Below are 26,722 nucleotides of genomic sequence, written 5' to 3'. Positions count from 1 at the left end.
AAGGAGGAGTGTCATCTAGTGGTTAAGCTGAACTTTGAGAAGTAGGAGGATTTCTTTTTTGTCACTACCTGGGGTAAATTGAGTTAGCATGAAGAAATGAGAAGTTAAAATAGGTGTTTTTGCTGACTGGCAGACTTTGGCTGGAGTTGGGGAAGAAAAGAAGAGACACCAGAGCTGGCAGGCCAAGAAATGTCCTGACCTGATGAAGTGGGGTACCTCCAGGGATGTCACAGTGAGGGGTTGACTGTCTCTTTGCTTGCCCCTTCTCTTCGATTGGGCCATCTTTTTCTCTCCTCCCTTTGCCCTTAAACTCATTGACACATTTCACATTTCCTTCTTTTTCTGCTCTTTTCAAATCCTCTTTTCTTATAATAATCTTTTTTAACAATACAGTATATATGTGTGTATTAAGGAACTTTTTTTTTTTTTTTTTTGGTATGGGAGATTGAACCCAGGGGCACTTTATCACTGAGTTACATCCCCAGTCTTTTTTATTTTTTATTTTGATACAAGATTTTACTACATCACTTAGGCTGGCCAGGAACTTGCAATTTCCTACCTCAGCCTCCCAAATCTCTTGAGTTACAGATGTGTGCCACTGAACCTGGCGGCATTAAGGAATTTTGTTTGTTTGTTTGTGGTGCAGGGGATTGAACCCAGGACCTTGTGCATGCAAGGCAAGCACTCTACCAACTGAGCTATATTCCCAGCCCAGCATTAAGGAATTTTAAAAAGAGAAAATCACATCTCTTTTTAAAAACTCCTAGCAGTTTTTCTTCCTTCCATATTGCTCAGATTTGTTTACTGGAGAGGAGGCAGTGTTTTTGGTAATTAAATCAGATAGGAGTCACTGGCAATAATTATCCTAAGATGCTAGCATGGGGAGTAACCTTTATTTTATATGTGGAGAATCTAAGAGAATCAAAGAGCTCAAGTGACTAGTATGAATTGAATGGCTACATTCATAAGGACACTCTCCTAGGTTTGAATATTCTTTTAAGTGGCCATCCCATTCAGATTAGTAAAATGGGTGGCGTGATTTGCTGTGGTCCTCCCAGATTTCCTACTAGGCAAGCACAGAAACACCAGAAAGAGCATTACACCAGTCAAACCCTTCCTAAGATGTGAATTGACTCTCAACAGCTGGGAGTTAGCAAGAAAATGTTGCCTGACCCATTAATTTTTTAATTTTTACTTATACATGACAGTAGACTGTATTTTGACATACATACATGGAATATAACTTCCCATTCTTGTGCTTGTACATGATGTGGAGTTACACCGTTGTGTATTTATATATGAACATAGGAAAGTTATGTCGGATTCATTCTACTGTCTTTTGCATTCCCATCTGCCCTTCTTTCTCCCCATGCTCTCCCCAATCTGGTGAACCTCTACTCCCCCCCCCCTCCCCATTGTGATTCAGCATCCAGGTATCAGAGAGAACATTTGGCCTTTGGTTTTTGAGGCTTATTTTACTTAGCACAACAGCCTCCAGTTCCATCCATTTACTGGCTAATGCCATAATTCAATTCTTCTTCATGGTTGAGTAATATTCCATCGTGAATATGTATCACATTTTCTTTATCCATTCATCTGTTGAAGGGCACCTAGGTTGGTTCCACAGTTTAACTATTGTGAATTGAGCTGCTAAGAACATTGATGTGTGGCCACATCATTATAGTATGCTGATTTTAAGTCCTTTGGGTATATGCCTAGGAGTGGATAACTGGGTCAAATGGTGGTTACATTCTAGGTTTTCAGAGGAATCTCCCTACTGCTTTCAAGAGCGGTTGCACAAATTTGCAGTCCCACCAGCCGTATATGAGTGTATGTTTTTTCCTACATTGTTGTCAACATTTATTGTTACTTGTATTCTTGATAATTGCCATTGTGACTGGAGTGAGATGAAATCTCAGTGTAGTTTTAATTTGCATTTCTCTAATTGCTGGTGGTGTTGCACATTTTTTCACATATTTGTTGACCATTCATATTTCTTCTGCAAAGTGTTCAGTTCCTTTGCCCATTTATTGATTGGGTTTTTTCTCTTTTTTTTTGGTGTTGATTTTTTTTTTTTTATATATCCTGGGGGCTTAATGCTGTATATGCTTTGTAATGTTGTGAACAACCAATAAAAAAAAAAGAAAAAAAATGCTGTATATGAGGTGTAAGTAGTAAAGAGTTTCTCTCATTTTGTAGGCTCTCTCTTCGTGTTCTTGATTGTTTCCTATGTTGTGAGAAGCTTTTTAGTTTGATAAAATCCCATTTATTGATTTTTAAATTTTACTTCTTGTGCTTTAGGAACCTTGTCGGGAGAGATTTGGACCTATTTTTTTTCTTCTAGTAGGGGCAGTGACCTGTTGACTTATTAACTCACCTTAAAAACCATCTCTGTGGCTCCCAGAACCCACTACAGGGTAGACATCAATATGCAATTGCAAAATAATAAGAATGAACCAATTTCCATTAGAGGACCTTCCCTGCTTCCCCTCCTCTTCTTCATCCTTCCTAATTTTGGACGCAGCTAGCATTTGAAGCTCTGTCCGAGGCCTTTCGGGTCCTTGTTTGACCTCCCCAGACAGTGACACCATCCTGGGCAGGACCAGGGCTCCCCTTTTCAGTGCGGGACACAAGCCGGGCTGGATAGGCTGCTCACTCACCTCACCTCTCCAATTTTTCCTCTAGGTGGGCGCATTGTTTTGCGGGGTATGAAAGCACTGAAAATGGCCTAAACTGTCCTGGGAACCAACTACAGAGATTCGGGAGGGTGTTTACTGTCCAACTCCCAACGGGGCGGGTCAGCAGACGTGCCCGCCTGGCAGCCCAGCCCCAGGCAGTCCGCTGAGTGGGCGGGGCCGGCGGGGCCGGGGGGCGGGGCCTGCTGCGGTCAGGTGACACCGGGCGGGCGGCTGCGGCGGAGGGGCGGCAGAGTCGCTGAGGGGCCGACGCGCAGGCGGGGAGGTGTGGGGCAGTTCGGGCAGAAGGGCAGCAGCCATGGGGGGCTTGAAGGACGAGCTGCTTAAGGCCATCTGGCACGCCTTCACCGCGCTGGACTTGGACCACAGCGGCAAAGTTTCCAAATCCCAGCTCAAGGTGGGCGCCCTCGCCACCTCCAGGGTGGAAGCAGGACCCGGCGGGCGGCCGCGGCTAGGAGGGGCGGGCCGGGTGCGACCGAGAGGCCTCCGCGTGGCGGCGTGGGCCGAGACCGGGATTTGGCGTTTTCTGCTTCCTTTTCGCCTTCAGGGAGAGCCGTCGGGCGGGCGTGTTAGTTCCCGTGGGGCTCCCAGTGAGCTGCGAGGGGCTGGGATGGGGTCTGTGAGGGGCGAGTCTGATTCCCTGTTGGCGTGAGAGGCTTGGAAAGTTCTGGATTCTGAGATGGTGGTGGGTAGGGTCCTTTAGACGACTTTCCCAGAGTTTCCACCTTACTTGGCAAAGGACGGGACTTGCCCAGGGTCGCTGGGCAGGGCCCTTTGCAACCCACAGCTGCACACGGGGCAGTCCTTCAAACGACCAGCTGCACCTGCGCCGCCAGGGCAGTTGAGGGAGGGGGAAAACGCCCCAGAGCTCAGCCTCCACTGGTCGTCTGGGGAGGCTTGGGCGGTGAGGCAAGCTTTGTAACTTGTGAAGACCTCCCCACCCAGCGTCCTCAGAACTGGAACTAGCCGAGAGGGTGTGTTCTGACCCGCAGGGGGGGACTTTGTTCCGGGTGGGGGGTACTGATTCTTTCTGGCACCTTGCAAAAGCTATTGCTTTTGCCTTCATTTTTGTGGCTGCCAAAGACCTCCTCACTAAGAGTGTAAGGTATACATAAAGGGATACTTGTAAATTGAGTAACCCCAAGCAAGGAAAGTGGCACTCAGCCAGGAGAAATTGGCAGCTTCTTCAAAGTGTAAAATATGGAAACAGACAAGAAGATCCATTCACTGGCATTTTCAAATATACACATTTTGGATCTGAATGAGTAGTTAGCCTGTTCTGAGAATAAATTTCTGAAGATTGGGTTTGCTTTGTATATTTTGTGCAGTGATCAGGAAGTTCTTTTGAGTAATGGCTTTTTATGCCAGTAGGACTTAGCATTCTCCCTTGTCTTCCTTTTGCCAGCTTCTCTTTTACTCATGCATCGAATCATGGTTTGCAGCTCAAACACATGTTTTTTATTTTATTTTTTAAAAAACATTAGCACACAGTGAAATAGACTTTTTTGGTGTACAGCTCTATATTTTAACACGTGTAAAGATTGAATCCTATCACTATTACAACCAGATTTCATAGTTACATCATTAGTTCTCATGTTGCCCCACCCCCACCCCAACAGCTGGTAACCACTGGTCTGTTTTAGTTGCTATAGTTTTGTCTTTTCTATTGGATCCTACAATATGTAACTTTTAGAATGGGCTTCCTTTACTCACTATGTTTTACCTTGTTATCGCTAAGTAACATTCCATTGTATGGATGTACCACTGTTTACCTGTTCACTCTCCAAGATTTGTGTTATTTGCAGTTTTTGGTGATTATGAATAGAGTTGCCTTTTACTTTTTACTGTTTTTACGTTTACAACCACTATATTTAAAGTGTATTTGTTTTAGATAGTATGTTGCCGGGTCTTGTTTTTCATCCATTCTGACAACTGTCTTTTAATTGGTATATTTAGATTATTTCCACTTAATGTGATTATTGTTATTTGGTTTGTTTTTTTCCGTTTCTCTTTACCTTATATTATTTGAGTATATTTTATTATTCCTTTTTAAAAATATTTTTAGTCATGAATGGACACAATAACTTTTATTTTATTTATTTATTTTTATGCCGTGCTGAGGATTGAACCTAATGCCTCACACATGCTAGGCACATACTCTACCACTGAGCTATAACTCTAGCCCCTATTATTCCATTTTAATGCTGAGTTTTTAATTAATCTTTGTTTAGTTTTTTTTTTGTGGTTGCTGTAGAAGTTAACAACATACTTACCTAAACTTTCATAATCTATTCAGAATTCATAAAATCACTTTAAGAGGAATGTAGGAACTATATCACCATATATTTTGCTTTACACTCCCTTCTTTGTTATAATTGTCATGTTTATTAATTTACATACATTGATAACCATCAATGTTAAGTTTTTTTGCTTTCTATCAGCATTTATATTTTAAAGATCTTAAGAGAATAGTTTATTCTTTTTTTCCCAGATCACCCTCAGGTTTGTAGATATGATAGATGAAGCTTCTGAGATGTTTAGTGATTTGTCCAAAGTCACCGTTTTAAGTAGTCGTTAAGTGTGGAGCCAAGATTTTTACACTTTGAGTCAGTGTTTTCTTTCTTTCTTTTCCAATTTATGACATTAGTGCTGGGGATCAGTGGTAGAACGCTTACCTCATGGAGTTTGATCCTCAGCACTACATAAAAAGTGAATAAATAAATAAAAATAAAGGACACAAATGTCCATCTTCTTGGAAGAAATTCAAGCTGCTGCCAGTTGATGACATAAATGTTCTATTATTTTTGTTGTATTGCATTTAAAATTGTCTTTCTTGCTGTTTATAGAAACAGTGCTTAGGGTATTCTTTTTTCCTTTCCTTTTTTGGTACTGGGAATTGAACCCATGGGTGCTTAACCACTGAGCTACATCTCCTAGCCGAGTACTCTACCATGGAGCCACAACACTAGCCCCCATCTCTAGCCCTTTTTAAAGAAATATTTTAATTTTGAGATGGTGTCTCAAATTATGTAGAGCCTTGCTAGATTGCTGAGGCTGGCTTCGAACGCGGCAGTCCTTCTGCCTCAGTCTCCCCGGTCGTCATGCACCACCACACCTGGTCCCAGATGATTTTTTTAAATACATTTATTCTATTTATTCAGTTGTATGTGGTGCTGAGGATTGAACCCAGGGTCTCACATGTGCTAGGCAAGCACTCTACCGCTGAGCTATAGCCCCAGCCCCCCAGGGGATTCTTGACAGCAGGCTTGGGAGGAAGTATAAAAACCCCCCAGTTCACAGCTTTCAATCACAAGGTGTTGTTAACACATCTGTGCAGTTGTATTTTCTGTCTCCCTTGTCTACATAAGAGAATTTGAGATTAATGATTAATTCATTCATGTTCATCTTACAAATGTTTGTGGAATTGAAAATATTTTAAAATTTGTGTAAGTTTCACCTCCTCCTCCTCCTCTTCCTTCTCCTTCTGTACTGAGAATTAAACCCAGGGTGCTCTACCATAGAGGTATATCCCCTGTCCTTTTACATTTTTATTTTGAGACAGGGTTTTGCCAAGTTCCTTAGGCTGACTTTGATTTTGAAGTTCCCTTCCTTTAGCCTTCTGAGTATTCTTTTGGTGTTTAACTCTGAAGCTTGATGTTTCATTAACTAGGAGTGGAGTTTTTGCCTTGATTTGTTGATTCATTCATACAATAATCTTTGTGTTACTGGGGATTGAACCCAGGGGTACTCTACCACTGAACTACATCCCTAGCCCTTTCTTTTTTCATTTTGAGACAGGATCTCCCGAAATTGCCTAAGCTGTCCGTCAACGTGCAATCCTCCAGCCTTAGCTTTCTGCATAGCTGGGGTTACAACTTCCAGAATAGCTCTGGATTAATGTCATTAAGCCTGGCATTATTAACTTAATTTGATTGATAGATGCCAACTCATTATTTTATTGTCATATTGATTTGGTGTTATTTTGTTTGGCAGGCTTGGAATACAAAAGGCCACTAAACTTAAGTGATTAAGTTTTTTATAGTTGTATAGAGATCTTGAAGTAGTTGTCAGTAGGCTTACCCTGGGGAATGAAACCTCTAGAAGCACATTCTGTATTTGCATTTAAATTTATATTTGTGAATGTTCCTTTCTAGAACAAACTGTATAGGTTGTGTTATTCATTTTGAATGCAACCCTATTATTATATCTGATAACTGAAAGGAGATTGAAAACTACTGAGATTGAAACTTTTTTCAAAAAATATTTATTTTTTAGTTATAATTGGACACAATACCTTTATTTTATTTATTTACCTCACATTATTAGGTAAGCATTGAGCTACATACCCAGTCCCCCAGCCTTTTATATTTTTATTTTGAGATAGGATCTGGCTGAGTTGTCCAGGCTGGCCCTGAACTTGAGATCCTCCTGTGTCAGCCTCCTGAGTAGGTGGGATTGCAAGTGTGTACCACTGCACCCAACTATACATTTTTAATATATTTTTTTTTTATGGAGGGACAGATGTTGTTCCTTTTAGGTTATTTATTTATTTATTTATTTATTTTGAGAGAGAGAGAGAGAGAGAGAGAGAGAGAGAGAGAGAGAGAGAGAGAGAATTTTTTAATATTTATTTTTTAGTTTTCGGTGGACACAACATCTTTGTTTGTATGTGGTGCTGAGGAATGAACCCGGGCCGCACGCATGCCAGGCGAGCGCGCTACCGCTTGAGCCACATCCCCAGCCCCCTTTTAGGTTATGATATAAGTCTTTAACAGTCATAATAGGAATAGGTATAGGTTATATTATTTGAAGTAGAGGCAATAATTATTTTTTCTGCTCTTTAAAAATTATCTTCATATTATTTAGTACTTCAGTGGTATTGCTGAGAGTAAATCTCCAATGTTACTTAGAAATATTACATGCAATTCCATGAAGATAGAATAATGAAAGTTATTATTTAAACAAATTTATATTTAAAAGGAACTTTTTGAACAGTTCATATATACACATGGTTTAAAATTAAAAACATTCAAAAGGGCATTTACAAAAGTGGAAAGTAAGTTTTTCCTAATCCTTAGCCACACTAGTCCTTGCCCTTGGGGGGTAAATATTATTTTCATTTTCTTATATTCCTTCCAGAGATCACAATGTGCCTTAAAGTTAATTCTCTTATAGTTAGTGTTTTCATCTTAAATATGGCAAACTCTAGTGATATTTTTGCAACTTATAACTTTACTTTGCAATTGTGGTTGGAATGTGAATTACATGTCAGGGCTGGAAGTGTCTTGAAATAAACTTATTGGCTCTGCATTTTTATCCTGGTTTTAGAAACAGCTTTTTTAAAAAAATTGTACCTTTCTGGTTTTAAAAGGCTTACAACTAGTGAGGATCTAAATGGAAACAATTTTTAGAGGAACAATGTGGGTAGTTTGAGGCTTTATTATTTTCTTTTTTAAAAAAAATTTTTTAGTTGTAGACAAACACAATACCTTTATTTTATTTATTTGTCTTTATGTGGTGCTGAGGATGAACCCAGGGCCTCACATATGCAAGGCAAATGGGCTACCAACTGAGCTACAACACCAGCCCTATATTATTTTCTTAATGATAGTTTTTCAATAAAATCTTTTTTTTTTTTTTGACAGAATGCGCTTACTTTTATTTATTTATTTATTTCTGTTTTGTTTTGTAATGTGGTGCTAAGGAACAAACCCAGTGCTTCACACATGTTACGAGCACTTTGCCACTAAGCCACAGCTCTAGCCCCTTAGCTAAATCGGTTTTTTAAATATATATTTTTTAGTTGTTGTTGGACCTTTATTTACTTATATGCAGTGCTGAGAATCGAACTCAGTGCCTCACACATGCTAGGCAAGTGCTCTTCCAATGAGCCATAACTCCAACCCTCAATTAAATCTTTTTTATTCATTATCTTGTAATTGGTTTGCATATCTTTGAATAATATCTTGTATTCTGTTCCCATGGTGGCATTTTGCCTTAAAAGTTTTAACCTTGCTAGTTACAAAAGTAATTGAGTGAGGCCAGTAGTCAGCTAAAATATAAGGGAAGTAAATTGTAAAAAGGGCTTTTATTGTGTGGAACACAATGTACAAAGATGTGGTTAATTCTTATGAATTTGGCATGTACAGTTTTTTCTCTAATCTTTTGTGTTATGTTTCTGTTAACCCCTGTGGTAAAAGTTGTTTCTGTTTAGGAATAAGAAAATCTTATTTAAAAAATGGGTTAGACAAGTGTGGTGGCACATGATTGTAATTCTAGTGACTTGGGAGACTGAGGCAGGAGGATTGCAAGGTGAAGGGCAGCCTGGGCAAATTTAGTGATACCCTGTCTTAAAATAAAAAGGGTTAGGAGGCTGGGGATGTAGCCCAGTGGTGAAGTGTCCCTGAGTTCAACTCCAGCACTAAAACAAAAAATGGGGTCAGGGGATCAGAGTGATGAGTAAACTAATAAAATCTTTGTAAATATTTTTCACATTTCACCCAAAGTATGCAGCCCATCAGGCATTTAAAAATCTTAAAAATGGTGATATTTCTGTTTTCTGTTTCTTGCTAGCTAGAAGCTTTTCAGTGAGATAACTTGGAAAATTTTGGGTTTATTTTGGAAATATATGTAAATTTGTGTCTTATTAAAGATAACATGTAGACCATGAAGACCTTTTTTTGGTGTTGGCCCTTTATCTCTCTCTCTCTCTCTCTTTTTTTTTTTTTTTTGGTACCAGGGATTGAACTCAGGGGCACTTGATCACTGAGCCACATCCCAGGCCTATTTTGAATTTTATTTAGAGACACAGTCTCACTGAGTTGCTTAGTGCCTCACTTTTTGCAGAGGCTGGCTTTGAATTTGCAATAATCCTGTCTCAGCCTCCTGAGTCTCTGGGATTACAGGTCTTCGCCTTCATGCCTGGCTGGCCCTTCATCTTAATAGCTAATGCATTTCTTCTTGCTTTCTTTTCTTTTCTTTTCTTTCCATCCCAAGCCCTTTTTTATTTTTTGAGACAGGATCTTGCTAAGATTCTTAGGGGCTTGCTAAATTGCTGAGGCTGGTCTTGAAATTTTTTTTTTAGTTGTTGTTGGACCTTTATTTACTTACAGTCTCCCCTGAACCTCTGGGATTACAGATGTGTGCCACTGTGCCTGGTTAGCCAGTATATTTCTGATCTTATGATCCAGATCTCTAAACTTCTCTGATCCCCTCTTTGTATTTCCTTTGGGTTTGACCATAGTCAGAGGTACAGGTAATGGACCTAGAGATGGGAGAGGCTTTGGGTGGCTTTTTCCCACTTGATGCATTTGCCATTGCTAATTTTGTATTTCTCATTCCCTCCTAGAGTTACGATTTACAGGACCTTTCTGCCATCAGTGATAATTAGCACATCAAAACTCAACAGAGAACTTCTATTTGTCTTCTCCCTCCCTCTTTTGCATGTCTGTGTTCCCTCCCTTCCCACAGCCTGAGCAGAGGGTAGCGCTTTGCCTCAGCTTCCTTTACCTTCCCTAAGGCTGCATTTCATAAGATAAAGGACTTTCTTCCCTACCTTCTGCCTTATTTTCTTCTTCTCTTCTCACATCCAAGTTCCTATTTTTTTATTTTTATTTTTTTTTTGAAACAGGAACTTGTTATGTTGCCCAGGTTGTCTTTGAACTCCTGGGCTCTATCGGTCCTCTTGCCTCCTGTCTCAGCCTCCTAAATAGCTAGGATTATAGGTGTGTGCCACAGTTTTGCATTCCTCTTTTTACTCCTAGTCTTTGTGTACTTGAAACTGCATTTCTCAGCAATTAAGGGAAAAGTGTTTCAGAGAAAATCTGCATATACTTGAATTTCATTTAAGAGGATATTGTGATTAAGAAGTAGATTTCTGTAATATTAAAAAAACTATTTTTTTCATCTTTAGTCTTTTCTATGCCTTGTGTACTCTTTGATTCTTTAAGAAAAATTAGTTTTACAGTATGTAATTTGGACCAGAAGAGTGGTATGTATGAGCATGGTGTACCAGCCAGAAGTGACACTCATTGTTATAAAAGTTGTTCTGGGCATAGGGACAATGCTGAGTGATATTACACTTCACTGAAAAGGCAGCTTTGGGAGGAGGGGACACTATCTGCTTTCCAGGAAGCACATCCCCATCTTCTTTCTGTTGATAGGGTAATGGATTCTCAGCCCGATAGCTGTTACACTGGAATTGAGAGCTAGAGCTGGTGGGTAGCTGACTCAGGTCTCATTGATGATCTGAGAAATGCTGTTTGGTAACAGGACAATAGACTGTTAATAGATTGGATTAGATTGGAATTCTGAGGTCCTTTACCTGGGTGACTTTGGGAAACTTACTTTCTTGTATTTTAATATTAAGTGCTCTGGTGTGTACCTGTCATACCATCTTACTAAGGAGGCCAAGGCAGGAGGATTGCAAATTCAAGGGCAGCCTAGGGAATTTAGTGAGAACCTGTCTCAAAATTGAAAAAATAAATAAAGAAGGGATGGGATGTAGCTTAGTGGTAGAGTGCTCCTGGGTTCAATTGTTCAATCTCCAATACCACCACCAAAAAAGCTTATCTATTAAATGGGATTGGTAAGATATACAAAAGTTCTCCTCTTATCCGTGGTTCTGAACTGTGGTCCAAAAATATCAAATGGAAGATTCCAGAAATAATTCATAAGGTTTATATTTATTTAATTATTTTTAATACTGGGGATTGAACCAAGGGGCATTTAATCACTGAACCACATCCCCAGCCCTTTAAAAATTTCTTAAATTTTTTTTAATATTTATTTTTTAGTTTTTTTTAGGTGGACACAATATCTTTATTTTTTATTTTTATGTGGTACTGAGGATTGAACCCAGTGCCCTGCGCATGCGAGGTGAGTGCGCTACCACTTGAGCCACATTGCCAGCCCAAAAAAATTTCTTAAATTTTAGTAAAAATTTTTAATTTTAATTTTGCTAAATTGCTTATGGCCTCACTAAGTTGCTGGGACTGGCTTTGAACTTGTGATTTTCCTACCTCAACTTCCTCAGTCTCCTGACTCGCTGAGATTACAGGCATGTGCCATCACACACAGCCATAAATTTTAAATAACTTTTATTATAGTATGTTGTTAAAATGCCTAATTTATTTTAAATTTTATAATAGATATTTTTTTTTTAAGGAAAAGATATATACAGGGTTTGGTACCATCCGCAGTTTCAGGCATTCTTTTGGGGGAGTCTTAGAACATATCCGAGTGGATAAGGTGGGGGCCATACTGTATAACAGTGGATAAGCTTACATGAATAGAATGCACAACTTTAATGTGTGACAACAGAAATTATATTTACTTATTTCTTACCAAAATTGATGTTGAAGAAGATTAATCCATGAAATGGCGTATGAATTTGAAGATGTTTGTCACTCTGTTAGTCACTCTGGGAAGGAAAAAATGTGCAGCAGTATCTTTTACAGAGAGCTCCCTCAGTAGAGAGAGAAGTTGTCATTGGCTGGGGCTGTATTAGATCCAGAAAGAGGGAAAACTAAAAAAAGGAGGTACAAGACTAAGAGATTTTATAGTTTTATTGTTAAGGGAATGGTGATACTAAAGTTGGAATCAGGGAGGAACACCTGTTTTGGAGAAAAAAGTGAGTTATCCTTTGGTTTTGGATGTGAGACAGATTTAGAATGGAAATCTCTAGTATTGGTTAGTGATGTAAACCAGTGCTTGTTTCAGAGGTCAAGATCAGAAAGAGATAGGAGAGTCATTAGAATGCAGATGACTTAAAGTTTTCAGAATAAAAAACACTTTCTAAGAAGAAAGAAAGAATTCAGATCTGAAAACTAGGTTTCAGGACCAGATTTGAAAGGGGAAAGGAGTAGGATGTAATCCCATAAAGGCATCTTTGAAGAATTTTTTGTTGTTGTTAACATGGCATCTTTGAAGAATGTCATAGCACCAAAAATATCTTAAGAGGATGGACATGGTGGCACACACCTGTAATCCCAGCAGATTGGGAGGATGAGGCAGTAGGATTGCAAGTTCAAAGCCAGATTCAGCAATTTAGTGAGACCCTGTCTCAAAATAAAGAATAAAAAATAAAAAAGGGCTGGAGATGTGGCTCAGGAGTTAAGCACCCTTGGGTTCAATAAAAAAAAAAAGTCCAAGAGGACTGGGTGAATTAGACTACCAAGTACCAGAAACCTGGGAGAATGACTTGGCTAGAAGGTGTGTGTCCTAGCTTGGCTTCTCTAGGAAATGGATGCTGAGACAGTGTTAGGAGTAAAAAAATGTCATTGGGAAGAAACTCCTGTGCATATGGGAGAATAAGCAGGATTGGGAAAAGCAGCTGTCAAACCATACTACAGTTCTTGGCAATACCAGGAGCTCTGGTACAGACTGCCTGTTAGGGGAATACCATGTTGGGGATAAGTAATGCTCAACCGTTGGCTGCGGACTCTGAAGGTAGCTTAAGGCTGTCATCTTTCTATTATTTTAGCTGGGCAGCAATTCCTTTCCTTTCTTTCTTTTTAATTTTTTTAAAAAGATAATCTATTTGTTAATATTTGACACAAATTCAATTAAAAACAACAAAAACTACTGGTCAAACAAAACAAATCTGCAGGCTCAATTTTATAGCTTGTCTTAGGCAAATGGGTCATTTTCAGCTTCTTTTCTAAAAGTTAATTTTCATTTAGTTATATATTTAGATATGAGTAAGGTATTTTTCCAATTTTTTAAAAGTGCTTAAGTTAAACTAGAGGGAGAATGTATTGGAGATGAATCATTTTAGAGCAATGATTGCTACTTATGGTGGAAGCAGTTATGCTAGATTGTTGGGGGAAGGCCAAAAATAAAATTATTTCCTCACAGAAAATATGTTCAAGACTGTGTTAGGGTCACTGTCCCATAGTTGGAAATGTATTGTGGCTTCTCTGTCCAAAAGGATAGCCACTAGCTGCGTGTGAATGTTGAGTACTTGAAATGTGGCTAGTATAATGAATCAATTTTTTTTTTTTCGTATTTGGGAATTCCCTCTCTCTCTTTTTCTCTCTTTTTTATAGAGCTTTATGGATATACATGGTAGTTGGGTTCATCCCAATAAATTCATATGTGCATGGAAATTGATTTCAGATAATGATTCCTTCCCCTTGATTTCTAGAGTGATTTGAGTATTGAAGCTCTTATCCTTTTTTTTAATATATATATTTTTAGTTGTAGTTGGACACAATGCCTTTATTTTATTTATTTATTTTTATGTGGTGCTGAGGATTGAACCCAGGGCCTCACACGTGCTAAACGCTAAACGAGCGCTCTACTGCTGAGCCACAACCCCTACCCTTTTTTGTTTATGTATCTTTTTGGGGGTGGGTACTGGGGATTGAATTTAGGAGTGCTTAACCACTGAGCTACACGCTTAGCCCCCTTTTATTCTTTGAGACAGGGTCTTGCTAAGTTGCCTAAGGTCTCTCTAAGTTGTTGAGGCTGGTCTTGAACTTTTGATCCTCCTGCCTCAGCTCCCCAAATTACTGGGATTATAGGCATGTGCCACTGTGCTGGAACCTGTATCTTTCTTAAAAAGAAACTAAAATTTTTATGTGATTAAATTTACCAGTATTTTCTGTTAAGTTCTGAAGAGGACAAGTTGATGGTGTCAAAAATGATTTAATTAAAGTGATTCAGTGGTGGCATATGCCTGTAATCCCAGTGGTTTGGGAAGCTAAGGCAAGAGGATCTTGAGTTCACAGCCAGCCTCAGCAAAAGAGAGGTGCTAAGCAACTCACTGAGACCCTGTCTCTAAATAAAATACAAAATGGGGCTGGATATGTGGCTCACTGGTCGAGTACTCATGAGTTCAATCCCCAGTACCAAAAAAAAAAAAAAAAAAAAAAGGTTCAGTTAGAATGTTATCCAGTTCAGTGGCATATACTCCATGGACAACATCACAACAGATGGTTTTGGATGAGATGTCCTACCTTAATCTGTCTTTAAGTATCATGTTTCTACTGAGTCCTCCTTAAACCCATACTCTATGTTATTTAGGATACAGAAGAAAAAGAGTAGGTAGAGTATCTTTTCCTAAACTGCATTTAGGTATTTGAGATACCACTAGTAAGAAACAGAATTAAATGCTGAGTTTATTGGGCCAGATGGGTTAGTGAAGTTTTCCTTGAGGTTATGAGAATCACCTAATCCTGAAGGATATGACTAGGCAGAAGGGCATCACTGTGGAGCAGAGTTCTAGTCCCTGGCCCTGGTCTTTTTTAACTGTGAGGTAAGGAGATAGGAGTAGGATATTTTCTAAGATGGTTCTCATTAAAGAATTATGGTTTTACTATTGAACAAATTTTTAGAAAGAACTGATTTAGCATTTATTGAAAGCCTTAAGGATACTGTACAGGATGCTAGGGGCTGTGAGCATGCAACAATGGCCTAGTCTTAGGGATTTGACTCTCGTGTGTGGAAGTATAACACAAGACGTACAGATGGCTTGGGAAACAGAGTAGGGAGAGACCCTTTTGGTTTTGTGTGGTGAAGGATTCAGAGTGAGAAGGCATGTATGTGAGGCAGAAATGGAGCCCTTGCTCAGGACCCAGCAGAGGAAGTGGCATGGTGTAGGGTTTGCTTGGGGTTTTATGAGGAAGCTTCTTTGACTAGATTTGTACTGTTGGTGCAAAGGGGAAGGAAAAACTAAAGGATAGAAAAGTAAAGGGAGCTGGCATGTGGATTGACTTAAACATGAAGCTCAGATACTTTCTTAGCTTCTACTTCTATAGGCTTTTGATGACTTTAGGCGAGGAGATAACATGATGTAAGCAGCACTTGAAGATTTATTTGTTAATTGTCTAGGATGATAATTGATTAACATTCAGGGATTGAGATAGGGCAGTGTAACAGTGATTGAGATTTTTGAGGATGACTAGAGTAAATGTAATTTAAGAGGAAGCAAGCAAAATGTAAGCAGTGACAAGCAGGACTAAAGGATGTTGTCAGGAAGGTGGGAAATGACTCCATGTGGAAAGGGGTAGGACTTCTAGTAGACAATGCTCCTACTGCTGGGCATAGCAGTTGTAGGAAATTGGTCATTCTGGCTCATTGTTAGGAATAATTTTCTGGTAATTTGCCATTAGCTTCAAATTTTGTAAATTGAGAGGACTTTTTGTATTTTAAAAAACGATTGTCCGTTATGAATTGTAAACATAATTCTACAGAATTGTGTTAGTTCAGATAAGTGTGTTGGAATAGAGATCCCCACACCCATTTTTTCAGTGTTAAATCTTGCCCATTACACACATCCTGTACAGGGAAACGATGTGACTGGAGGGCACATTTCAAAGAACCTTTTAAAATCTAGACATCTTTGGGAGATAGGAGGGTGAACATTAAGCTCATGTGTGTTAAAACACTATTTAGTCATTTACTATCCTTGATTTCATTTTCATGAGAGCAGGGCAAAATGCTTAAAAAGGGTAAATGGCAAACCACTGAACAACAGCAGACCACAGTAGGAGGGCTCATGCAGCCAGTTAGTCATCTCTTGTCAGCAGAGGCCCTGCAAGGGCAACACTAGACTGCCATTGAAGGAATGGGAGAGATGAGTTTCTGGCGTGGATATGGATCTTTATTGTGTAACAATAGTTTATTCTTCAAATCAGGGGAATGAGCAGAATTGCTTAGAAATCATGTGGGTGCTGGAAGAATGGCCTTTGGAAGAACAGGCATTTAAAGTGGGATAAGTTCAGCTTTTTAAAGAAACTTGCAAACACCCTGATTACAGTGATTTAGTGGCAGTCCTTTTACAAATTAAGAACTCATAGTCCTCTTTCTTTCTGATTGATTTTGTCTTGATCTGTTTTTCTGGCTTCCTCATTTGGGGAAAGGGCTATTGCCAGAGGCTGGTGTTGGGAGTCAAGGGCTCCCAGAGAAAAAAATGTTGTGGTATTCTATAGATTTTTAGGCGTGAGTAGTTCTTTTTTTTTTTTTTTTTTTTGGCTGGGTGGGGTGGGGGTGATTTACTGGGGATTGAACTCAGGGGCACTGGACCACGGAGCTACATTCCTAGCCCTATTTTGTATTTTATTTAGAGACAGGGTCTCACTGAGTTGCTTAGCACCTTGCTTTTGCTGAGTCTGGCTTTGAAATCATGATCTCCTGCCTCAGCCTCCCAAGCTGCTGGATTACAGGCATGCACCACCTTGCCCAATGTGTGTGTAGTTCTTTAACACAGGATTTAACTTGGCTCTGCTGAAGAGTACCAGTCATCTTTTTGGGTGCTGGGAAAGCAACGGATGGAACTGGGGTAGCCCCAGCTCCTCCAGCAATTTGGACATAATGTGCTTGCCTATTCAGAGTCATGTTTGTAGGGGTTGGGGCTGTTTTTCCAGAGAACTAAGGTAGCACAGCATGGAAAGGATACCAGAGTGAGAAAATTGCATCTAATCCCAGTTTTACAACTCATAAACTCTTATGGTGTGAGTCTACTCTAAAAAGCACAGGTTGCAGGTATAAGCTTATGGAACTTATTCATTTAAATTCTGGCCATCAAAATTTTGGTACTTTTTTTTTTAAATTTAAAAAACCTGAGATTATGTCTAGGCTTATAAATATCTGGTAAAAAGTTTTAAAGAAAACACACTAATTTTGTTTCTGTTTTTATCTCATTCAATTTGTTATTTTGTTTTAAAGACTACTTCCTTTTTCTAGGCCTACTGATAAAAGCTATAACAAAGCTGGACTACTCATCTTAATTATAGTGCTCTGCATTTCTCCTGAATTGAGTTTGGGTTGATAGTTAAAGGTTGAGCTTTTTTTTCCTCCAAATTTTGGACATAAGCCCATCTCCTCATTTTATAGTGAGCATATAGAGCATATGTGGTGGTCCATAGTTGTGCCAGGACAGGATTTCAGGTCTTTTCCTCTAGGGTGTGCTTGTTATTATATGTGCTGCCTCCCCACAGATTGCAAGTAAATGTGATTAAGAAAATTATAACTGAATTTAGCCATCCTTGTATTTAGCAAGAATACTGTTTAATTGCCCATTGCTGAAGTCTAGAGTTCAAATTTGAATCTTCTTTAGTAGGATCATTGAATCAAATTAATCACCTCCAACTACAGAGAGCCTTGCTATTGACTTTGGATAACTGAAAGCATTACATTCCTTATTATTAGAGAGTGTGGATTAGGGATTGTAAAACCTAAGTTCTGATCTCAGCTCTGCTCATTAACCGTAGTCAAGAAAAATATATTTAACTCTTCAAGCTAGTACTCTCTATTTATGAGAACTGTGACAACATGGCATCCAAGGGTCCTGCTAGGACTTTAGTTGGAGCATCTGTGAAGCCCAAAGGCAGAGGACAGGGTAATCGTGGAGAAATTGTTGTTTTCTTTTTGTTTCCTGAGAACTTTGCCTGAAACAACTACTTTTTCATTTTATCCCCCTTTCTGTTCAGTTGCCTCTATTCCTGTCCAAAAGCTATCCTTACAGCCCTAGATTACATCTCTCTTCTATTTCTCCCTTTTCTAAACTCATGTGTTGCCCTTAGATCTCACTTATCCATCAATTATGGCACAGTGTTGTGGATTATGCCTTCCTTTTATACTTTGTCTTTAGGGAGTAAGTTATTGTAGAAGAATAGACTGTGAAGATACATAGATTTGGCTATGTGATCCTTGGCAGGCTGATTAAAAATATGTATGTTCAGTTTTTTAAAAATTTATTTTTTTTGGTACTGCGAATGAACCCAGAGGCATTTAACCACTGAGCCAAATCCCCAGCCCAAATTGTTCTGAGAGAGGGTCTGTCTAAATTACTTAGGGCCTTGCTAAATTGTTGAGGCTGACTTTGAACTTGAGATCCTGCTGCTTCAGCCTCCTGAGCATCTGGGATTACAGGTATGCACCACTGTACCTGGTTAGTTTTTTTTTTTTTTTTTTTTTGGTGTGTGGGGGCTATGATGGAGATTAAGTCAGGGTCTTGTTCATGCTGTACACTGGACTATACCCTCAGCCTAGGTAGAGCATTCTTTAATATGTAATTTTTTTGAATAAGATGGGGAGATGCAGTGAAAAGTTGTCTTTACCTTTGGTTTCCCATCAATTAAGGCCTTCTCCTTGCAGTTAAGTTTCTTTCTTTCTTTCTTTTTTTTTTTTATAACTCCTTCCACAATTTACTTTTCCTCCTTTTTCTTTTACACAAAAGATGGCATACTGTATATTCTCATAATTTATCTTGGGGAATCTTTTCATATCAGTACATAGCCATCTTCCTTATGGTTTTTAATGTTTTATGAATGTAACATAGATTAGCCAGTGGTTGGGAATTTTTACTTAGTAAAGTCCCAGATGATTTTATAATTTGAATGACCTTTTATCTTCAGCTGAGAAATATGCTCTTCATTTCTCTAAAACTTATTTTTCCAATAGTACTTTACAATTTTTCAGCACTTTACATTCTTGAAATTGATCTCCACAAAACCTCTTAGGGGCAGGTAATTACCAGAAAGGTTTTACTAGGTAAATAGAGAGGAAAAAAAAATATGTACCTTTTGGGATTTTGTTGACTGTGTGTAAGATTCTTCATTAAAATCCTTTTCATATGTTCTACTGGCAAACACAACCTGCTTTGTAGGGACTGAGAAAAGTCTTCATTACTACATTTATAATAAGTGGTAAATTTACTTCCTTTACTTTATTTACTTCCTTAAAACCAATAGAGCATGTAGAAAAGGATGTGCACCTAAATGAAGCTTTGAGAAACAACCAATTTAGAAAAAAGGTATTCAAATGTTCTTTTTATAGATTAAAATTTTTAATCTTTAAAAATTGTACTGAAATATGTATATGCAGAAAAGAATGACTTGCTTCATGGAATCGAAAGTGTTTACTGAGATGAATGTGGCTTCTTAAGTAGTTAAATATGTAATATTGAGAAAAATAGGGTATATTTTAATCTGGGATTTGACATGGGATTTGACATCTAGGAAGTTTCTGGGTTAAAGACATTGTAGCCTTACATATGTAATTTGACCTGTTTAGAATGTACAAATGAAATGGAAGGGACTTAAGTTTTGTTTTTAAATTTTCATTAAGTAGAAAATTTCATGAGATAACTCAAACTGCTAATCCTACTGCCTGAATGTTGAAGTATGCACTTAGGTTATTGCAAGACCAGTAGTAGTCTTATGATTTTTGCTGTAGAAAGCAAATGTTCTATAAAGTGTTTTTCAACCAGTTTAGTGGCTTCAGAGATTTTTTATGAAAACATATTAATTGTACATATTAAAGGGGTTTGGTGTGATATTTGCATACATGCACACAGAATGCACTGATCAAATCCAGCTGCCTTTTTTTCCACACCCTTTTCCCCTGCCCATCTCTAGTAATCACCATACCTGAGATAGTTTTCTATTTCTAAACCACACTCTTGATTTCTTTCTTTTATATTTGTGTTCTTTTGTGCTTATGCTGAAACTTGGCCTAGAGACATAGAATTTTAGAGATATTTGGACACTTAAGAGATTACAAGTTAGTATTTGGTATATTTGTATATTAATTTATTCTTTCTGTTGAATATATGAACAAACTGAAGCCCAGAGAAGTTGTGATTTGTCCAGCTCAGCTTCCTTATTCAGAACACCTGGCTATATCTGCCCAGTATCCAATTCCTTCTCTAAATAAACTTATGCTGATCTACATAATTTTGAACACCATTTACCTCCTCCCTTTCTTTTTAATGTTAATAAAAGACAATAAGAATTGTATTCATAGACCTTGCATGGAACATTGCTAATATAGGAATGTAAAATAGACTTGCTTGAGGTAAACCAAAACTGGGGAGGAATGAGAGAGATTCATGTGTAATAAGTAGGGGGCTGGCAGCTGAGCAGTACTTACCTTGAATTTGCTGCTTTATTCTTTCTCTTTTTGGTACTGAGAATTGAACCCAGGGGACACTGAGCCACATCCTTAGCCCCCTTTAAAAACAAAAATGTTCTATTTTGGTTGCTTAGGGCTTTGCTAAATTGCTGAGGCTGGCCTTGAATTTTCAGTTCTCCTGCCTCAGTCTCCTGAGTTGCTGGGGTTACAAGTGTGTGCCATTGTGCCTGGCTTGCTGGCATATTCTTGGTCTTTCTCTGCCTAGGGCAGGGAACTATGTGTTGTGTTCATACAATGGAAGTGTCACATAGTGATTTAGTGGGTGCTTTTAAACTACTATTTTTTTTTCCCTTTAGGTCCTTTCCCATAACTTGTGCACAGTTCTGAAGGTTCCACATGATCCTGTTGCCCTTGAGGAGCACTTCAGGGATGATGATGAAGGGCCTGTCTCCAACCAGGGTTACATGCCATATTTAAACAAGTTCATTTTGGAAAAGGTAAGATTCTTAACCTTTTCTTGCTTTCACTTGCGTTTGATGTACCAAGTGGGTCCCAGAGCCCCTTTTTGGTGAGTTTAATATATAATATACATATTATACAATAAACTTTTTATCCCAGCTATTTCAGGGTACCCCCTGAATGTGTCTTCTGGGTTATATTCTAAGTAGGATGCTATAAAAACCTATCATGGGGGCTGGGGTTGTGGCTCAGTGGTAGAGCGCTTGCCTAGCATGCGTGAGGCATTGGGTTCGATTCTTAGCACCATATACAAATAAATAAATAAAAAAAAGGTCCATCAACATCTAAAAAAAAAACTATCATGTTTTTGGAAGCCATATGTAATCTATTGATATTTGCTGCCATGTTCAATTTTTCCTTTGGATCTGATCATTAATAATTTATACATAAAAGTGTTGAAGAAAAATTTTTTTGATACTGGAGTTGAATCCAGGGGCACTTAACCACTGAGCCATATTCCCAGCCTTTTATAAATTTCAAGATAAGGTCTTGTTGAGTTGCTTAAGGCCTTGCTAAGTTGTTGAGGCTGGCATTGAACATGTGATCCTCCTGCCTCAGCCTCTTGGGTCACTGGAATTACAGAAGTGTGCCACTGTGTCTGGCCTCTCATTTTTGATTCCTTGACATACCATGTTCTAAGTTCCTCAGAGATATTTTTATGGGATCACATCCTGTCCCTCTTTCCCTCCTAATCTAGACATTTCCCAAAACCTAGTTCAGCTCTGAGTTCTTTCTCCTTTACTCTCTTCTTAGAAAGTGCTTTTATTCTGAATCCTTGTGAAAGTATTGCATTTTTAAAAACTTTAAATGAAATGTATTTTTTAACTGATATGTGAAAACAAAAATTGTACATATTTCTGGGATATCATGTGATGTTTCCTTATGTGTATACATTATATGATGTTTAAATTGGGATAAAATCATCTTTCCAATATTTATTACTTCCTTATAGTAAAAACTTCACAATCTCTTCTTACAGCTTTTAGAAATATACAGTGCATTATCATTATCTCTAGTCACCCTACTGTATAATAGCGCACCAGAACTTCTTACTCCTGACTATAACTTAGTACCTGTTGATAACTTTTCCCCATCCTTCCCTCCCAAGTGTTGAATTTAATGCATGAAAAGAGTAAAATAATGTAAACTGATGGTATATTTAAATACTTTTAAAAATTGGTGATTGAAATGTTGTGAAAGTACGTTTACTATGAAATAAATATATAATACAGAAATATATAGAATAAAAAGTGAATTAAAAAAAATCTTTCCAGTCATTCTCCAGGAATAACCATTCTTAACAGTTTGGTGAATATCTTTGTAGAGCTTTTTAAAATTACATGCAAGCTGGTTATGGTAGTCTATGCCTATAATCCCAACAGCTCTGGAGGCTAAGATAGGAGGATTGCAAGTTTAAGGCCAGCCTCAGCAACCTAGCAAGGCCCTAAGAAATTTAGCCATACCCTGTCTCAAAAAATAAAATAAAATAAAATAAAAAGGGCTGGGGATATTTCTTGGTATTAAATGCGCCCTGGGTTCAATCCCTGGTACAAAAATTAAAAAAAAAAAAAAAAAAAAGAAAAAAGATAAAAAAGGGTTGAAGATGTATGTAGCTCAGTGGTAGAGCACCCTGGGTTCAATCTTCAGTATCAATAAAGATATAGATAGGTAGATGGATAAATAAATCATGGGTTTGGGTAGTGCATGCCTCTAATTTCTGCAGCTAGGGAGGCTGAGGCAGAAAGATCATAAATTTCAAGCCAGTTTTGGCTATTTATTGATTGATTTGTTTTTGGTATTGGGGTTGAACCCAGAGGCACTTAGCCACTGAATCACATCCTCAGCCCATTTTTATTTTTTATTTTGAAACAGGGTTTTGCTAAGTTGCTCTGGGCTCGTTAAATTGCTGAGATTGGCCTTGAACTTGTGATTCTCCTGCCGTAGCCTCCAGTTGCAGCAATTACAGATCTGAGCCACTATGCCTGGCTATATGTGGTGTTTTGTTTTCTATATCAAGAATCATATGTGTGGTTCTGCAATGTATCTTTTTTACTGAACAATACATTAGTGTCATTGTCATCTCCATATCGTGTACATTTAGTTTAGCTATGACAGTAATATTCATATCAAAAGTTAGGGAATTCTTAGTCTATGCCTATAGTTTTACCTGCTTATTACACTAAGTATGAACTTTTTTGATATACATCAAAAATGCCTTTCAAAGAGTGACAACATTTTTAAATTAAAAATAGAATATATTTTATTTTATTTTTATATTTTAAAAATATTTTTTAGTTGTTGATGGACCTTTGTTTTATTTATTTGTATGTGGTGCTGAGAATCGAACCCAGTGCCTCACGTATGCAAGGCAAGCACGCTACCACTGAGCCACAACCCCAGCCCCAAAATAATAAAATATATTTTAAAGACTCCATTTTCCTATCACCTAAATACCACAACTATTTATATATTTTTTGTGACTTCAGATTTTTATTTATACATAAATTTAAAAGTAATTTAGTGTCCTTTTACAATAGCAAAATATAGTAATTACCATTTATTGTAATAGGTTAGTAACATGGAAAAGGTCAAAATGTTGCTCAGGATTTTTTTTTTTTTAAATACCTTTATTGTTATGTGGTGCTGAGGATCGAACCTAGGGCCCTGCATGTGAATCTACCACTAAGTCAAGACCCCAGTCCCAGGATTCTTTTTTTATATATACATTTTTAGTTGTAGATGGAATCTATACCTTTAACTAATCAATCAGTCAATCAGTTAATTAATTAATTTTTATGTGGTGATGAGGATGGAACCCAATGCCTTACTTATGGGAGGCAAGCACTCTACCACTCAGCCATAACTCTAGCCCCAGGATTCTTTTTAAAAATCACAAGAGGCTACATCATATTTTTTAGAAATTTTGAAATAAAATAATCAAAATTACAGTGTGTTCATTTGCAGAGTACTTTTTTGTATCAATATCTATTATTATCCATCAGCCCCACAGTACAATTTCCTGATCTTTCTTTGTGCATATATGTGTGTGTGTATATATATATATGTATCTGTGTATGTTTACATGTTGTATATGTGCTTTCCTCCCTGATTTGTTTTTTTTATTCAACAAATAAAACCATATATACTTATAGTGTATTACATGTTTTGAAGTAGTATATACTGCAGAATGGTGAAATCAGAGTAACGTGTATTACCTCACATACTTACCATTTATTTGTAGTCAAAATACTTAGAATCTACTCTTAGCAGTTTTTCAAGTGTGTAGTATATTGTTATTAACTATAGTTACCATGTTGTACAGTCATGTTTAGTTAGGAAGAAAACAAACCACGTGATAATGAAATGGAAGATTTACTCAAAATTAGAAAACTCATATATTTTATGATTCCATTTATATAAAAGGTCCCAAATAGGCAAATATATAGAGATGAAAAATAGACTTTAGATTGCCAGGGACTGTTGGGGGGTATTGAAATGATGAGTGGCTACTAATGGCTTGGAGTTTCTTTGGGGGAATGATGAAAATGTTCTAGATAGTGGTAATGGTTGTAAAGCCTTGTGGATATATAGTCAAATTGTGTACTTTAACAGGGTGAATTTTATGAGCCCTTTTAAAGTGTTTAAAAGATTTAATCAACATGTTGGTTTCTGAACATCTGAAGCATCTTCACAGTAAGATGCTATGCTATTTTATGGAGGTTTTTTTGTTGCTCCATTTTGTTTGTTGATTAGTTGTTCTGTAGTAAAAAGTAAATATGTCTTCAGCAAATATTTGATGACCTTCAGTATGCATGCATTTAATCTTAAAAATTACAGACAGTAGAATTGTGTCTTATTAAAATATTTAGAACATACAGGGAAATTCTCAGAAATCTGGAAATTGTTTTGATTTTTAGTGCTAGAATATGTGTGGAACAGGTCATTGGAGAGGATATTCACTGGTTTAATATCTTGAAGTGCTATACCTTAGTACTGCATTTTGTTCCCTTGATGAAATATTTTTTAAACCTCTTCAACTTTAAGTTTTAAAATGTTTGTTGTTTAAGTATTTGGATATTTTAAAGTTTTGAAACTGGAAGGGACAAAAGTCCAAAATGAACCACTTAATTTGGAGAAAAACTTATTCACGGAGTGAGTGAGGATGTGATGAACAGTCCTTGTTTGTTACTGCTTAGCCACCTGGAGTGGAAATTCGCCAGCCCTGCAATCCAAGTAAGACAGCCAAGGTTTCCATGGTGTGGGTTTAAATTGTGCAAAGATTAGTGCCTTGTTTTGAAATTTGGTTGGGGAGAAAAAAAACACCAATAGTGACTGAAGAATGTTAACAGAAAGCTTATAGATTGCCATTAGTTACGCAAAGAAAATAGGAAGTATTGATTAGACATTTGCAAGGTGTGCTTTCATATGTACTGCCTCATTTGATCCTCATATTAATCCTGTGAGGTAGAACTGGAATTATCTCGTTTAATGCAGGAGGAAGTATAGCCTAAGATGGCCTAGGCTAATAAGGATTAAATAAGTTTTGGAACTAAACCATTTATTTTTTCCACTAGCATCCCTTTAACTGTACTCTTGAAGGATCAATAACTCCCTTTCAGAATTATGTTTTTTCTTAGTTATTTGGTTATGCAGGGAAATATTAGTTGAAGATAGGGGTGGAGTTACTTAAAAAAAAGTCTGACAGCAGGCTGTTTTCTCTCTTGAAGGTGGCCCACTGCATGCTGGGTCATACTTCACTTAAACCCTTTATACTTTTCCTGGAAAAAAAAAATTCTTATAATCTCAAACTATTGCAGCATCCATCCAGTTCTCTTAGAGTCTTTCAAGTGTTTTAGGATGATTCTTTTCTCTTAGTGTCGGGTATTCTTTAGTCTCCATTTGGTTAGTTTGTCTCCAGGTTATTTTAGAGGTCTTTTGCTTTCGCCTGAGAGTATTATTTTGAAGGGGTTGGGACTAACATAAAATTTTGTTGAAACTCACTTTAATAAAAGGTAATTTTTATGTTTGGCTTCTGTGTTTACTTCCTGATAATCATTCCTGTTGTTCTTCACACTGATTGAATTTATTTTTAGTTTTTCTGAAACTTACATGATTAATTTGTCTGTTGTTCTTTTATCAAATATTTTGCCTTCCTTGCATGCTAACTTTGCTAAATTCCTTCTTTAGCAAGAGAGTGGAATTTCACAAACATCTAGGAAGAAACTTTAGTGAATTTTTCTTCTTCTACTTCTTTTTTTATTTTTTGCAAAATGACACCATACCTGGATTATCAGATGGTGAATAATTGAAGAAATTGATATATTAATACTTTTTTCTTTTTAGTCCAAGGAACTACATAGAAAACTAGTTCTGCTTCAGCATGTTTAAGAGGCAGTCTAATTCTTTCATGAGATTTAATGGCTGATTAGGCTTGCTGGTCCAAATCATTGTCAGTTCTTTTCCCTGACTATAGAGCAAGACTTGGTCTTTGCTATGTGATTAAAACCGGTAATTCATTGGCAACATACCAACTTCAACTTGGAGACTCTGATTCTTTCCAACAGAATTTTTTTTTCATTATTTTGTTTTTTGGAACATGCATACAAGAGAAAAACCAGAACATTCGGCTTAATGCCATCTCCTTAAGG

General features: G+C 37.6%; 1 protein-coding gene across 2 annotated transcripts in view; it reads left to right on the top strand.

Annotated features, from left to right (window-relative positions):
* The first annotated feature begins 2,899 nt into the window (after positions 1–2,899).
* Swap70 (switching B cell complex subunit SWAP70) overlaps positions 2,900–26,722 on the top strand; it is a 69,576-nt gene continuing 45,753 nt past the window's right edge. For both annotated transcript variants that reach the window (XM_078046500.1, XM_005326810.5), the window contains exons 1-2: positions 2,900–3,093; positions 20,912–21,052. In XM_078046500.1, the coding sequence (XP_077902626.1) occupies positions 2,995–3,093; positions 20,912–21,052 (240 nt within the window). In that variant the 5' untranslated portion in view covers positions 2,900–2,994. The remainder of the gene's footprint in view (positions 3,094–20,911; positions 21,053–26,722) is intronic.

Source organism: Ictidomys tridecemlineatus, chromosome 4 (assembly GCF_052094955.1).
Source record: "Ictidomys tridecemlineatus isolate mIctTri1 chromosome 4, mIctTri1.hap1, whole genome shotgun sequence".
NCBI classification, from domain to species: domain Eukaryota; kingdom Metazoa; phylum Chordata; class Mammalia; order Rodentia; family Sciuridae; genus Ictidomys; species Ictidomys tridecemlineatus.
This window is presented reverse-complemented; position numbering and strand designations above follow the sequence as displayed.